The sequence below is a fragment of the Penicillium hordei genome, assembly GCF_028827395.1.
Source record: "Penicillium hordei strain IBT 12815 chromosome Unknown utg000006l_segment0_segment0, whole genome shotgun sequence".
Lineage (NCBI taxonomy): Eukaryota > Fungi > Ascomycota > Eurotiomycetes > Eurotiales > Aspergillaceae > Penicillium > Penicillium hordei.
The window spans coordinates 4215128-4231373 of NW_026623147.1; the positions used below are offsets into that span (position 1 = coordinate 4215128).

The 16246-nt window shown below is 31.6% G+C and overlaps 1 protein-coding gene across 1 annotated transcript; it reads right to left on the reverse strand.

The window, feature by feature from the left end:
- Positions 1 to 14887: 14887 nt before the first annotated feature.
- On the reverse strand, positions 14888 to 15727 carry N7537_012197 (GPALPP motifs-containing protein 1; the record flags this gene model as incomplete). The annotated part of the gene is made up of 2 exons (XM_056903251.1): positions 14888 to 15082; positions 15179 to 15727. The coding sequence occupies 2 exons, from the start codon at positions 15725 to 15727 to the stop codon at positions 14888 to 14890; spliced, it is 744 nt and encodes a 247-aa protein (XP_056748538.1).
- Between the last annotated feature and the right edge of the window lie 519 nt (positions 15728 to 16246).

A 16246-nucleotide genomic window follows, 5' to 3' on the forward strand; every position in this document is an offset into this window, starting at 1 on the left:
ATCTTACTCTTAGAGTATAGTCTAATATATCGGTTTCTATAATAATTAGTCGGTTATAGCTAAATATAGCTACGATTATTCCTTTATTAAATAAAGAGTTCCTTAAGATCCTAGAACGATTTATCTATTATCTTATCCTATAAGAATTTCTAATATTTCTTAATAAGATAGTAGAGTCTTAATATAACTCTAGTATATCTATTAATAATCTTTCGGTAGTAGTTAGCTAGACTAAGAAATTATTATACTTCTTTTATATTTTTAGGTATTAGCTATTTTATAATACTTTTAACCTTATCTTCCTCTATCCTTAATCTATTAGAGGTAATATAATATCTAAGGAAAATTATTTCCTAAAATATAGAATTCGTATTTTTTTAGTTTAAAAGTAACTTCTACTTCTCTTAGCTTCTATAATATAAATCTATTATATTTAATATAATCTTCGAGTATCTCTAAGAAGACTAAAATATTATCTATATATATAATAATAAAGATATCTAAATATTCCTTAATCGCTTTAAAGATAAAGTATTAGAATATTACTAGTATATTAATAAGGCTAAAAGGTATAATCTTATATTTATAATATCTAAACTTAGTTTTAAATACTATTTTCTATTTATAGCCTAGCTTAATCTAAATATAATAATAGATATTAGTAATATTATACTTCGAAAAGTACTTAGTATATCTAATCTTATCTTATATCTCGCTAATTAAAGGTAATAGGTATCGATCTTTAATAGTAATCGAATTTAAATATTAGTAGTCTATATAAAATCGAAGACTCCTATCCTTTTTTAGTGTAAAGATAATAGGATATCTAGCCGCTAACTTTAAGACTTAGATATATCCCTTTTATAGATTCTCTTAGATATATTCCTTAAGTATATCGGACTCCTTTTATAATAACTAATAGATTAGTATAAAAGTTAGTTTAGTATCTTCTATTATATTAATCTTATAATTAAAAGGTCTATATTTCAGTAATACTCTATCGGCTAGTACTATAAAAATATCTATAAATTTCTAGTATTCCTCTAGAATCCTAGATATATTACTAATTATATATAGTTTTTTATATTTAATTATTATATAGTCCTTTAACTTTTAGTCGGATATATCTAATAATTATTCTATAGTATCTAGGGCGACGCCTATAACTAATACTCTAGTCCTTTTACTTTAGGACTATTTATTACGCTTATTTTATTAGATAGACTCCTATCGATATATCTCGTACTTATTATATTTTTATATATATTTATACCTATCGAAGGTAATTTATCCCGATTACTAATTAATATTTAGATTATACTTGCTAAGCTATAGAATACTTAAAATAATATCGTAGTCTTCTATTTCTAGGATATTAAACTATATTAATTCTAGGTATCTATAGATAGATATAAGTAATATAATAGTTTCCTTATTAACTCCTTCTAAGAGTACTTCTCTATCGAGTCTTATAAATAGTATTATATATAATAGGGGTTTAGTTATAATTTATCGATCTTCTTTAAACCTTAGGTTTATAAAGTTATTAATAGCTCCTAAGTCGATAAGAGACTATACTATTCCTATTAGTAGGTTTATATATAGTTTAATATATATTTATAATAGTATTAACGCTAGATATATTATTAGTCGATCCTTATAATCGTATATTTAGTATCTATTATACTAAATTCTCTAGTATTCTTTTATCTATTATAGCTTTTTTAGCTATCTTACTATATCCTAGGTATTATATATATTCTTTATACGCGTAAGTAGAATTTTCGTAAGGGTATTCTACTAGATCGTCGCTTTCTTTAATTACGTTAATAAAGTACTAGTCTAGTCTACTAGGCTATATCTTTCCTTCGAGATATCTTATAAGCTCTTTAGCTTCTTTATTATCGTAATAGTTTATAGGGCTTTCTATTAATATCTTTAGGATAGTTTAATCTATTCTAGGAAGCGTATCTAGTATTCCTAGATTACTATTAGCTTTAGGGGTCGGGTTCTATATCTCCGTAGGCCCTATATCGTTAGTTATAAGATACTTAGGATCCTAGGACTTCTTTATTCTTATAACTATAGTCTCTAGTCTTAGTAGGTCTTATAACCGCTAATTAAGGTTCTCTTTAGCCTAAAGTCCTATTAGGTCCTAGATTAGTACCTAGGGTATATACTATATCTACCCTTAACTTTCTACTATATCCTAATCGATTTCTAGATAATCGAGTTCTAGCTTATCGGCTAACCCTTTAATATATAGATTGCCCGCCGTTATCTCTTCTAGGCTTAGGTTAGTCCTTCTTACTAAGAGATCTTCTAAGAGTTCGTCTCTTAGGTCTATAGCGACTCGCCTTTTCTATTTAAAGCTATCGATAAAGATCCTAATCTACCCTCTTAGATCGCCCTATTACTTATTAGGGTATATTTCCTTCTAGTATTCCTAACTAGCGCTTATTCCTTCGGCGCTAATACTTATACTAGTAGTAGCTTTTCCCTCTTAGGTCGCTTATAGTACTTTACGTATCGCTTATATATATTACCGTTTCTTATATAGTTTCTTCTATTTATATTCCCTTATATAGTATCCTAGTTTCCTATAGGTAAAGTAAAGATTCTTCTATCGGCGCTTATCTTATTCTTCCTATATTATATCGAGGTCTATCGGTATTAGGCTATATAGGTCTATATATCTTACTAGTTATAGTATAGACTATCTAAGTCGCCTATCGTTCTAGCGATACTAGATAGGTAGTCGCTATCCGCCCGTCCTCTATTATCTTAGTTCGCGATATTATATCTTATAGTCGTAGATCCGATTATCGATTTTGACTATAATACCGATAATCTTATCTAACGTATCTAGTCGATTATCGCGTACTAGCTTATCTTTAATATATTCCTTTAGTCTATCTTTAAAGACTAAAATAAAGTAGTCCTTATCCTAGCTTAAGTATAAGATAATTTATTAAAATTTAGCGTACTAATTAATATAGTCTATTATAGGCGTCGAAGGCGTCGTTTAGCCGTTCGTTTTACGTTAATATTATCGAATATAAGTTTAATTTATTCCTTAAACTTATCGTAGCTATTAAATACTTCCTAGGTAAAGTCGCTCTAGACTTCTTAGTCGGTTTCTTTTTAAAACTTACGTAGGAATAGTTCGAACTAATCGAAGGCTAGTCCTTAGAGGAAGGTCAATATATAGATAACCTTATCGGCTTCTATAGGTAGCTTAGATCGGTTAACCCGTTAGTTTATATCTAGTTAAGTAAGGAACGATTAAAGCTTAGATCGTATTCTATCGAAGAACTTAGGTTATAGAATCTTAATTATAGAGACTAGACGTTAGCTCTCTAGAGTTAAGATTTACTCCTATAATTACTAGATTATCTTAGCTATCTACTAAGGAGTAGATACGTTACTTTATATAAAAGCACCGCTACTAGTAGTCGATTCGTTAACTATATTATCTTATCGTAACTTAAAACTTAATTCGAGACGGTCTTTAATATATTATATACTAGCTAACTAGTTATAGTTAGGTTAGATAGGTTTAGGGTATACTTGCCTTAATACTCCTCGAATAGTCTAACGTTAATAATCGGGTCTTAACTAAGCTAATACCGCGTAGGGCCTTACTATAGCCTAAGTCCTTTTAAGCGATTAAGGAACTAATACTAGGTAGAGCGCCGAGTAGATCTATACCGGGGTATTAGTCTACTTATAAGTATTATTAAGTTATAATCAAGTAAAGAGTTATAGTAATCTAAAAGGTAAATATAAGTAATAATATATGATTGAAGACGAAGAACTAAACTAGATATATAAATAAGTGTCCTTATATATCTCTAAGTTCTTCCTATATAGAATAGTAGATAGTAGAATAGTAGAATCGCCTTAGCGGATTCTACTAATCTACTTGCTACCCTTCTACTACCTATATAATCACGTAAGAGTCACAGTCACGTGTTTCCTTTATATAGTGGTTATCTAGTACGTAGAGTAACCTATATAACGGAAATCCTCTACGGGGTGGATCCGCTTAGGGCGGATCATGCTCTTACTTAGTGAGTTTGTACGTGATCTGCTGACAGATCTGCTGGTTGGCTCTTGATGGCCTATTGGTATGCCTGGTAGGTCACTACTGATTGGTGACGGATAGGTCCGTAACATATCTCTTTTAGATATTAAGTCTTCGAGGTTATTATCTTATTCTTATTATTTAGATTTCGGTTTATCTTCTATTATTCTTCGACTTATTAGTATCTATACTAATATTCGTATATATATTTATAGTTATCCTTTATTTTTAATTCTTTTTATTCGAATAAATAGTCTTATTAGTTAGTATTAGCTTAATAATTAGGGTTCGGTTTTAGTCTCTAGAGGATAGTAATCGGTATTAGTACTATTATCTTATTTAATATCTTATTAAAGAGCGTCTTTTTATCTAGCTAGATTATTTAGTATCGATAATAATCTAGTAGGATATTATAGTCTATAAACTATTTTCTTTTAAAAATTATATTATATTTATTAAGATTAGCAATCTTAATTATTATCTTTATTATCGAGCTTAATGATTTAAGGTAAGAGATAAGATATAATAATAATATTATCTAGTTTCTTTTTTAGATAATTATAGGTTATATATATATCTTTACTCTTTATAATTAAAGTATTAATCTTTTTTTATTAAAATATAGAGTCTACTAGGGTTAGAGCTTTTCTTATATTTTATATAATAAGTATATATTAATTTTATAATTATTTCTATTCTTATATTACCGCTAGGAGTAGTAGTAGATTATATATAGAAAGTAGTCTTTATCTCTTACTAGAGATTAATCTTGAAGAATATACTCTAGTAGGGCTAAAAGAACTTCTTAAAGATTATAGTATCTTAATTAATTACCTATATAATCTATCTCTATAATAGATATAATAGCTTTAAGTATAAATTATATTCCGGTTTTCTTTAATTATAGTAGTCGTTTTAATAAGCTATATAAACTTAGCGAGGAAATCGGTAAAGCTATCCTTTAGCTTTATCATTAGTTTATAGTATATAATATAGGCCTTAGTATATTAGTTCGGATTTATAAATATAGTTCTTAGATAGGCGATAATATTTTCGGTATTAAGATAAAAAGAGCTAGAATAAGTACTTATTTAAAGAATAATATATAATTAAGCTTTTTCTTTTATAATAACTTTATATATATAGAGCTTATAGTAAACTAGTAATAGATAGTAATCGGTATTTATCTTAAGAATCTAATAAATAATTATTTCCTATATTTTAAAACGAACTTTCTTTTTATCGTTATATATTAAAGCGTTAGATATCTTTATAGTCGATTTATAAATAGTAATAGCCTCTATAATTAGTATATTAGAGCTAGTCTAATTTATAAGATAAAATATAATATCGAATAAAGAAGGACTAAAAATGACTTTATACTATAAACTTACTATATAGAGTAAGTAGTAAAATAAGTATGTCTTTCTAAAGAGTAATATACTTAGCTATATAACCCTAAATTGCTTACTTAGATATAGTAAGTAATTTAGGAAGTGATCTATAGGGGGATCCTATATATAAGAAGTAAAGTTATATAAATAACGGGACGGAGGAAGGGTAATTCTAGCTAATATACCCCCCTAGGAGCTACCCTATAGGTTCTCTAGTATTATAAACTTAGGTTTCTTATATAAGTTCTTCTATTACTAAGTACTATAACGTATTTCATAAGCGAGCCGCCCACACAAGCGAGCCGCCCACCCCAACCAAAACGCGTCCATAGATTAGCACTTAGTCAATTCAACCACCTACCATGCCACCAATTCGATCCCGAAGCTCTAAAGATTCAATAGAGTAAGAGGGTAGGATCTTACTAGCTATCTAGGCTTTTAAGAATCGAGAAATCTCTTCAATTCGTGAAATAGCACGCCGCTTTGATATACCACGTACAACCTTACGCGACCGCCTATCCGGCTGTACTTAACGAAGTACTACACGCGCTAATTCATTTAAATTGACCTAAATTAAAGAGGATTCTCTTGAAAAATGGATTCTCTCTATGGATCTACGTAGAGCAGCCCCCCGGCCCTCTATAGTACGAGAAATAGCCGATCTTCTTCTTTAAAGGCGTAGAACTACCCCGGTTCTTTCGGTCGGCTAAAATTGGGTTACGAACTTTATTAAAAGGCGTCCTCTCCTCTCCTCCTAATTCTCGAAACGGTATAACTACGAGCGTACGAAATATAAAGATCCTAAAATTATTATAGAGTGGTTTAATCTAGTTTAAAAGATAATCCTTTAATATAGAATCGATTCTGACGATATCTATAACTTTAACGAGACCGGCTTTATAATAGGATTGACTATAACTATAAAGGTTATTATAAGGAGTGAATACTACGGTCGGAGGCCGGTTTTATAACCTAGAAATCGTGAATAGGTGACTATAATTGAATATATAAATGCTTCTAGATAGGTGCTTCCTCTATATATAATCTTTAAAGGCAAAGTCTTTATTAAATCATAGTTCGACGGCCTCCCGGAGGATTGGCGTCTTAAAGTTAGTCCTAATAGCTAGACTTCCGATAAAATTAGCCTTCGTTAGCTTAAAAAGCTCTTTATTCCTAGTACTATACGTACGAAGGGGGTATACCGGCTCTTAATACTTAACGGCTATAGAAGTCATTTAATACCTAAATTTAATAAACTTTATAAGCAAAATAAGGTGATACCAATCTATATACTAGCTTATTTATCTTATCTTTTATAACCTCTTAATATTAGTTGTTTTACGGTATTAAAACGTACGTATGGTCGGATGGTTGAAATCAAGATACGGAATAGGATCAACTATATTGATAAACTTGACTTCCTCGAAGTATACCCCTACGTACGAATTGAAGCTTTTAAATCGGAGACGATTAAAAATAGCTTCGTAGTAGCCGGTTTAGTACTATTTAGACCCGACCGAGTGATTTTAAAGCTTAATATCCGGCTCCGAACCCCGACCCCCCCTACTAGCCGGGGTAGTGAATCAAGCCGGAATTTTACCCTAAAAACCCCTTTTATAGAGAAAGACCTACGTCGATAAGCTTTATCAATTAAAGCTTTACTTCGTATAAGATCTCGAAGCCCGCCTAGCCCGTTAGATCGTGTATTAAACCAGCTTGTGAAAGGCTTCCGTCTTACAATATAAGGTGCTATCTTACTTGCTAAAGAAAACAAGGAATTACGCGCCGCTAACGAGAAGTAGAAGCAAAAGCGTACTAGATCCCGGAGGCAGATACCTATAGAAGAAGGCCTCTTAGTATAAGAAGCTTCTCAATTGATTCCTGAGCTAGTGGAAGCAGATGAAGCACCCCATGCCGGTGCCGGCATATATGAAGAACCGGCTTTAGAACCACGTACGCGGGCTACACCAAGGTGTAGTGGGTGTAGATCAACTGAGCATAGATTTAATAGATGCCCAGCTAGATAGATTTATTTTAGTATATTCAATTTAATGGAGTTATGGTTGACATATATATGATTGAAATTAGTAGGTTGGTTGGGGTGGGCGGCTCGCTTGTGTGGGCGGCTCGCTTGTGAAATACGTTATATTAACTAGCCTAAGAGCTTTAATAAATACCTTATATAATTGAGTCGGAAGAAGTTTAGTAAGTCTATCTGCCTATATCTAAGTAGTAGGAACCTAGCGAATTGAAAAGTAGCCGGTATCTACTTCCTAGCGTAGCTAGTAATTATAAATATCGATATATTAAAGCTTCGTACGAAGCTATAGTTATTCCTTAGTAAGTAAATTAATTGCCTAACGTATTTCACTACCGAGCTGGACAAACCCCCGAGCTGGACACCCCACCAAAACGTGTCAATTAATTTAAACCCTACTTCTTTAACCATCCACTATGCCACCAATACGCTCTCGAAGCTCTAAAAATTCAATAGATTAAGAGGGTAGGATCTTACTAGCTATCTAGGCTTTTAAGAATCAAGATATATCGTCACTTCGTGAAGCAGCCCGCCGGTTTAACGTACCGAATTCGACTCTCTCTACACGCCTCTCTAGTATTAAAAACCGCGCGATTTCTCGCGTAAATTGCTCGAAATTAACAGAAATTAAAGAGGAGTCTCTTAAAAAATAGATTCTCTCTATAGATCTACGTAGAGTAGCCCCTCGGCCCTCTATAGTACGAGAAATAGCGGATCTTCTTCTTTAGAAACGTAGTACTACCCCGGTTCTTTCGGTCGGCTAAAACTAGGTTATAAAATTTGTAAAACGACGTCCTCTCCTCTCCTCCCGATTCTCGAAACGATATAACTACAAGCGTACGAAATATAAAGACCCTAAAATCATTAGGGAGTAGTTTAATCTAGTTTAAAAGACTATCCTTTAATTTAGAATCGACCCTAACGATATCTATAACTTCGACGAGACCGGTTTTATAATAGGGTTAACTATAACTATAAAGGTTATTACGCGGAGTGAATACTACGGTCGGAGGCCGGTTTTATAACCTAGAAATCGTAAGTAGGTAATAGTGGTTAAATATACGAATACTTCTAGATAGGCCCTTCCTCCGTATATGATTTTTAAAGGCAAAGTCTTTATTAATTACTATTATACTAATAAAGATAGGACTATCTATTACTAATATAGTAGAGCGGTTATAAATAGCGAACTATAAATACCTAGATATAGACCTAGCAATGACCCGCGGGTGACCCTCACGACCTTCAAACCGCCCCGCCACTAGGGCGGTTCGAGGGTCTAACCTTCCGACCCTAAGGGTAGTCTACCTAGAGGTTAGACCCTCGGAGGGTTACCCGCGGGTAACCCTAAGGGTCGTTAAATAAGATAAATAGGTAAATCTCGTAATATATATAATTTATATAGATTTGCCCTATATTTTTAAGTATCCTAATTATACGTACGAAGTTCTTTAATATTAATTTTTAGTAGTATATTATTATAAAAACTTATATTATATTCTTAAACCTAGTTCCTATCTATTAGACTACTCTATATCTATTAAGCCTTTTTAAAACCTTCTAAACTCTTCTAGACGATCGAGGGAGAGGAATTTCGCCCTCTTTATCTATACTATCCTTAGTACTAGATTATATCTTATCGCCTTCGCTTAGTAAGCTACTTCTTTATCTCCTCCTAAGTATAATATTAGGTAATAGTTATAAAGTAGATAGTAACTAACTTTCTTTAACTATATCTTCTTTAGTATTACTAATTAGTTTAAATAAGATAGTAACTATACTACTTACCTTTATTAAAGCTACAATCTCCTAGGAAGATAGATACTCCTAGAGAATTAGCCGCTAATTCTCCTATAGATTAAACCTTATTATATATATAAATATTATAATATCCTAGATTATCTTCGGCTTTAGTAAACCTCGCCGGTAATAATAAATATTACGCGTAGAGTTAAATAGTCGCTTTACGCCTATACTAGTAGCTAGGATAGATATAATATTATAGATAATACTTATAAGAATCGGCTATTTATATTAGTTTTCTTTCTAGAATATATAAGGTAATAAACGCTATAGGGCTAGATATTTATTAATATTAGTTAAATATAAAGGATAAGGATAGATCGTTAGACTTACCGGAATTAAGATATTAAGTTAGTTTATCCTCCTATAAAACGATAGACTACTAGGAGTTATTTAACTCTAATATAGATTTAAGCTCGGATATTCTAACCCTAGATAATAGACTACTTAGCGATAACTAACTATTACTAATATTAAGCCGCTCTTTATAGCGCTTAACCTAAGTCTTAAGACTACCTCGGGATATATCCTTTTAGCTAGCTTCGCTAGGATTATCTAATTCCTATTCCTTTAATAAAAAGAATTAAAGCTTTTAAGATAGAGATAAAATTATACTAATAGTATAAAGATATCTATCGATACTATCTATATCCTTATAGTATTTTAAAAGCTTTTCTAACGTAGCTTTAAAGGTAGATTATATAAGCTATTTCTATAGAACCTTCTTCTATCTAAATATAGCGATCGCTTTCTTAAAATAGTTAAAAGGGCGGTTATATATACTAAAGATAAGATAGATACTCGAGTCTTTAGTCCTAGAAATAAGACTTATAAACTTATAGGATAGTTTAAGAATAAAGAGTAGATATTTAATCTACCTCTATTCTCCTAGGCTTAGTATAAAGTAAGGCTACTTATACTATAAGTAGAAGGTATCGAATACTAGCTATAGTCTATTTACTTACCGGAGTATTAAGAAAGTTAAATTCTACTATATCCTAATATCTTAGATTAGAATAAGCTTAGGCTCTTTATCCTAGAGAGTATAAAATATATCCCGCCGCTATAGGCTTATATTAATATAAATAGTAAGGTTATAAATCTAAAAGAGATATTAGTATATAAAAGTAATATTAAGAATATAGTATACCTTATTAAGTATATCTACGATCTTATACTTTCTTTAGTATATATATAATACCCTTATATAATTATTAGACTAGTATAACTTAGTAATATTATTATTTAGGGATATCTTTATCTTCCTAAGTAAATCTATAAGACTAATTTAGATAATATAAGTAATATAAGGAATACGAATAATCGTAGAATTAGTACTTAGTTAGATAGTCCTCGCTAAGTCGTTTATAGCCTAAACTAGTATTATATTATTTAAGATATTATCTATAGTAATTATAAGTACTCGATTAAGAATATTATATTTTTATAATATCTAAGTAATAACCTTACTAAGATTTAACCTAAAGTATATACTAGAGAGTAGCTTAAAGCTAAGAAAAACCTCGCGGTACTCCTAATCTTCGTTTAGAAAGTAGCCTATTACTATTATAAATACCTATTAAAATAGCGATATCTAATAGTCTAATATAAGGGAGAGCTTTATCTTTAGTAGTAGACTCTAGAGAAGTCTTTCTTAGTATTTATTAATAAATATCTTTAACCGCTTATAGATAGTTTATTATAAGGGAATAGTTAGTATAATTAGAGTAAGGCGTATATATTTAATAATATCGGTAAACTCCTAATATTTAAGAAATAAAAATAGGAGATATAAAGTAGTAAGAAGACTAAATAGCTTTTACTCCTAAATATCCTATAAGAAGATAAGAGCTAGTTTATTTAACGCCTATAGATAATTTAATAATAAAGATAATATAAAAGGATATAATATATAGCTATCTTAAGTAAATTCTTAATATTTAGTCTTCTTAATATAAATTTAGTATAATTTACCCCCTTTCTATACTTATTTATAGATAATATACCTATATAAATAGCTACTAGATAATTAAGAACCTTCCGATATTACTTATATATTATACCTAGCTTCTTATCTTTAGTATTTACTACTTAGTCGAAATTATTCTAGTATTCTACTTAATAACGCGCGTCCTAGTTTATACGTTTAGACTTCCTAAATTCTATCTAAAGCTACTATTTAATAAATTCCTTACTTATTATATTATAGTATAAGGTAAAGGAATTAATATAGTTAGGATTTAGTATTATAAGATAAGGAGGTAAAGATATATATTACGAAGAGCTAAAAGGGGCGAACTAATAACTATCGTATACTAATATTAAGGTTTATTAACTTCCTAACGTATAAGGGGTTATAAATAGTATATCGTTAGGGAGAAGATATTAAAGAGCGTCTAATAAAGCCCCCTTATAGTTTAAGGAAGTATAAATATTAGAAAATTATAATATATTTAATATAGGTAAATATAAACGTAGTAAGGAGTAGATAACTTATAGTAAATTCTTTTCTATAATTAAAGTATAAAGGACTAAAATTTACTATTTTTACTAAGTAGATCTATTAACCTATTTAATAAACTATTACTATTAGTTAGTTTATAAGGGTTATCTATAACGAACCTCGTTTAGACCCTTAATAAACCTCGTTTAGACCCTTAGCGAACCTTATATTTCTAACCTTAGTCGGAAAATAGATAGTATCTAGTTATTATATAAAGCCTTCTAAACCCTATATTTCTAACCTTAGTTAGAAATAGATAGTATATCTAGTTATTATATAAAGCCCTTTAAACTAGTTTAGATATAATTCTCTTATATCTAAAGGGTAGAAACAAAATATATTTCTTTTAAGCAATATTATATATATTAATATATATCTATAATATATATTTCTACTATAATATAGACTAATTACTTCTACCTTACTAAATACCGCTTCCCTACGGTCGTATAGTATAAAAGAAGTATAGAACTAAGAGAACTATACTTAAAATATAATATTATTAAATAATTTTAGATTATTTAACAACTTAGATAGTCATAAATTAGTGATCATAATCTAGTAGACAAAATATATATAAATAACTATATTTTATTAAGATATATAAGCAGTTTTATCCACCTTAATTAGGCTTAGCGCTCGAAATTTATATATCCGAGGGTCGCTACGGGTCGTGGAGGGTCACCCGCGAGCGACCCTTAGAGGGTCAGGGTGGAGGGTCCAAGATCATGGACCACCCGGAGGGTCACTGCCAGGTCTACTTAGAGGACTCCTTAATCTTATACGAAGTAATACTTTAATTAACGAAGCTTACTTTTATAGTTAGACGTAGTTCGATAGGGTTTTAGGGTCCTAATCACTACCCCGGCTCGGAGGGGGGGGGGTTAGGGTTTAAAGCTAGATATTAAGCTTTAAGGCTATTTAGTTAGGTATAAATAGTACTAAACTAGCCACTATAAAGCTATTGTTAATTATCTCCGATTTAAAAGCTTTAATTTATACCCGAGGGTATACTTCGAGGAAGTTAAGTTTATTAATATAGTTAATCCTAGTCTATATTTTTATCTTAACTACCTAACTATATATACGTTTTAATACTATAAAACAACTAATATCTAGAGGTTATAAAAGATAAGATAAATACGTTAGTATATAGATTAGTATTACCTTATTTTACTTATAAAGTTTATTAAATTTAGATATTAAATAACTTCTATAACTATTAAGTATTAAAAGCCGGTATACCCCCTTTATATATATAGTACTAGGAATAAAGGCTAATTTTATCGGAAGTCTAGCTATTAAGACTAACTTCGAAACGCTAATCCTCTAGAAGGCCGTTAAACTATAATTTAATAATGACTTTATTTTTAAAAACTATATATAGAGGAAGGGCCTAGCTAAAAGTATTTATATATTTAGTAATAATTATCTACTCTTAATTTCTAGATTATAAAACTGGCCTCCGATTATAGTATTTACTCTACGTAATAACCTTTATAGTTATAGTTAATCCTATTATAAAGCTAGTCTTATTAAAATTATAGATATTATTAAGATTAATTCTAAATTAGAGGATTATCTTTTAAACTAGATTAAACTACTCTCTAATAATTTTAGGGTCTTTATATTTATACGCTTATAGTTATACTATTTTAAGAATCGGGAGAAGAGGAGAGGACGTCGTTTAATAAATTTCGTAACCTAATTTTAGCCGACCGAAGGAACTAGGGTAGTTCTACGCCTTTAAAGAAGATCTACTATTTCTCGTACTATAGAGGGCCGAGGGGCTACTCTATATAGATCTATAGAGATAATCTATTTTTAAAGAGATTCCTCTTTAATTTTAGTTAATTTCGAGTAATTAGCGCGTATAGTAGTACTCCGTTAAGTATAGCCGGAGGTGGTGGTCGCGTAAGGTTATATAAGATATATTAAAACGGCGTATTAATTTACGTATTAAGTATATTTCTTGATTTTTAAAAGCCTAGATAGCTAGTAAAATCCTACCCTCTTACTCTATTAAATTCCTAAAGTTTCGAGAGCGAATTAGTAGTATAGTAGGTAGTTAAATTGACTAAGTACTAATTCATAGACGCGTTTTCGTTAGGGTAGGCGGTTTGGTAGTAAAAATGCGTTGGTAAGGTATAAAATGTAAAATAGAGTTTCTTTATATTTTTAGGTAGCTTTAAGCGATAATTTACTAGTCCAAATTTTTCTTTAATTTTAAATAGTCCTGGTTATAAGTAGTCTAATTTATTACTAAGTCGCTTAGTTTTAATATTATAGTATAATAGATATACCTTTTCCCCCTCTTTAAAATTATATCCCTTCCTATAGTAGTTATTATAATATTTCTTTATATATAGATTAATAAAATTAATATCTCTAGCTAATTATATATATAACTGTTACGCACTAGCTAACTGGTTATAGTTAGGTTAGATAGGTTCAGGGTATACTTGCCTTAATACTCCTCGAATGGTCTAACGTTAATAATCGGATCGTAACTGAGCTAATGCCGCGTAGGGCCTTACTAAACTATATGCTAAACTAGCGGGAGGCTTAATCGATTTCACCCCCCCCCCCCTTGGTCGCTTATGGGTAGCGAGTATATTGGTTGAGGTGGGTAGCTCGCTTACGGAATATGTTATTTATATATAACTCTCAACTCAATTGATAAAAATCCGCTATTTTCCTAATATATATATATATATACCACTGCAGTTAAACTGAGTTCTAGAACTCAGTTTGGCTAAGCCTTTCTGGCTTAATGAGTAAACTCTTGGAGTAGTGGCCAGCGAGGAACTCACATGGATGGGCTGACCAACGATAATATACACCTTTGTGTAGAGCACACCATCATGGCGGTCCATAGATTGTCCGGGTTTCAATACCCTATATTTTTATCATATATTCAGCCATAAGTCATATGATAGGTTTTCTAAATACATACTATAACCTTTATTCGCCGTGGACAAGGGGACAAGGGGACAAAAACCGATTATAGTCAATGGATCATTCAAGCTATAAACAAGAAACATAGCGAACATTAGTAATAGCTATAAGAAGTTGCCCTTGGTAAAACGTGTGTTGTAATCTGCAGCCTTCTTGACCATCTCTCGGCGCTGGGCACTAGATATCTTTGAAGCAACTGCCATATCTTTCTCTCGATCAAACGCGCGCGCACTCGGATCATCATCTTCTTTCGCAGCCTGACTTGGGTTCTCTAGGCGAGTGTTCTTCCCAGTCATGTCCTACAACAAGAACACTTATATTAGAAACAAAACAAAGAATACGGGGAAGATGAAGTATGAAGTGCCTTTCCGAGGAAAGCATATGCCAAAAATTACCTTGTATCTCTTGATTTGATCCTCCATCAATTTCGCGTTTGAAGCACCTTTGTGGTCCCCGGGCTGATTCGTTGAAGTAGCAACGCCCATAACTGCATCCTGTAGTCGTCTCATTCGCTCCTCTGGAGACTCAATCCACGAGGAATCCATGTTCTTAGATGCCGTGGCCGATTTGCCTGTATTGAACTTGCGATTTCGTAGTTGTGTAGGGTCAATTTTGGAAGACCAGTCGGAATGGGAAGGAGGTTGCAGCATCCATTGATCTCGCTGGCTTTCTCTTTCCACTGATTGAGATATATCGGGAGCCGTAAACTCTTGCTGCACATGATCTTCCACTAGACCAGATGGAGGAAGGCTTGGACCGACATCATCATCATCATCATCATCATCATCATCATCATCATCGTCATTTTTGCTAGTTTCACTGCTTGCTGTGTCGGCCTGAGGCGGAGGGAGAGAAGGTCCGATTACCTTCCGCTGCTTCGAGACCGATCCGGGCTGAGGATCATCTGTATTCCCATCAAATTTCCGCTTGTCTTTAGAATCCATTGCTGAACAAGACGAGATATGTTAGGAAAAAGAAGTCCAGAAGAAATAACTTGATCTCTTATCGGAACTTTTCCCACTTATCGCGTATGGTAATATTGTAACAGAGCTGATGTCATCAGAAAGGTACGGGAACTTATTGGCCCACTTTATTTTGTATAGAGACATATGTACATATGTAACATAGTAAGCTTCACTTTGGTACGGCAAATACCACACCTTGAAATGTTTCCTTCGCTATTTCGCAGCCCATTCAACCCATTCAACACCTTTATACCTTGTACATTGTGATATAACTCCAACTTCCTTTTCTTTTTAAGAGTTAATGATCACCTGATGCAATACATTGGGATACGCCCCATTTATTTTCTGTTTCTCTACTAGTCACACATCGAGACCGCTTTTTCGACCCCGCATGGCATGGCATGCTCATAAACAAACACACCGATAAGACCCAAAGTGTCTTAAATCAACTGAATCCCCCCCCCCGATGTTTATTCTCTGCCAACCATCTTCATATCC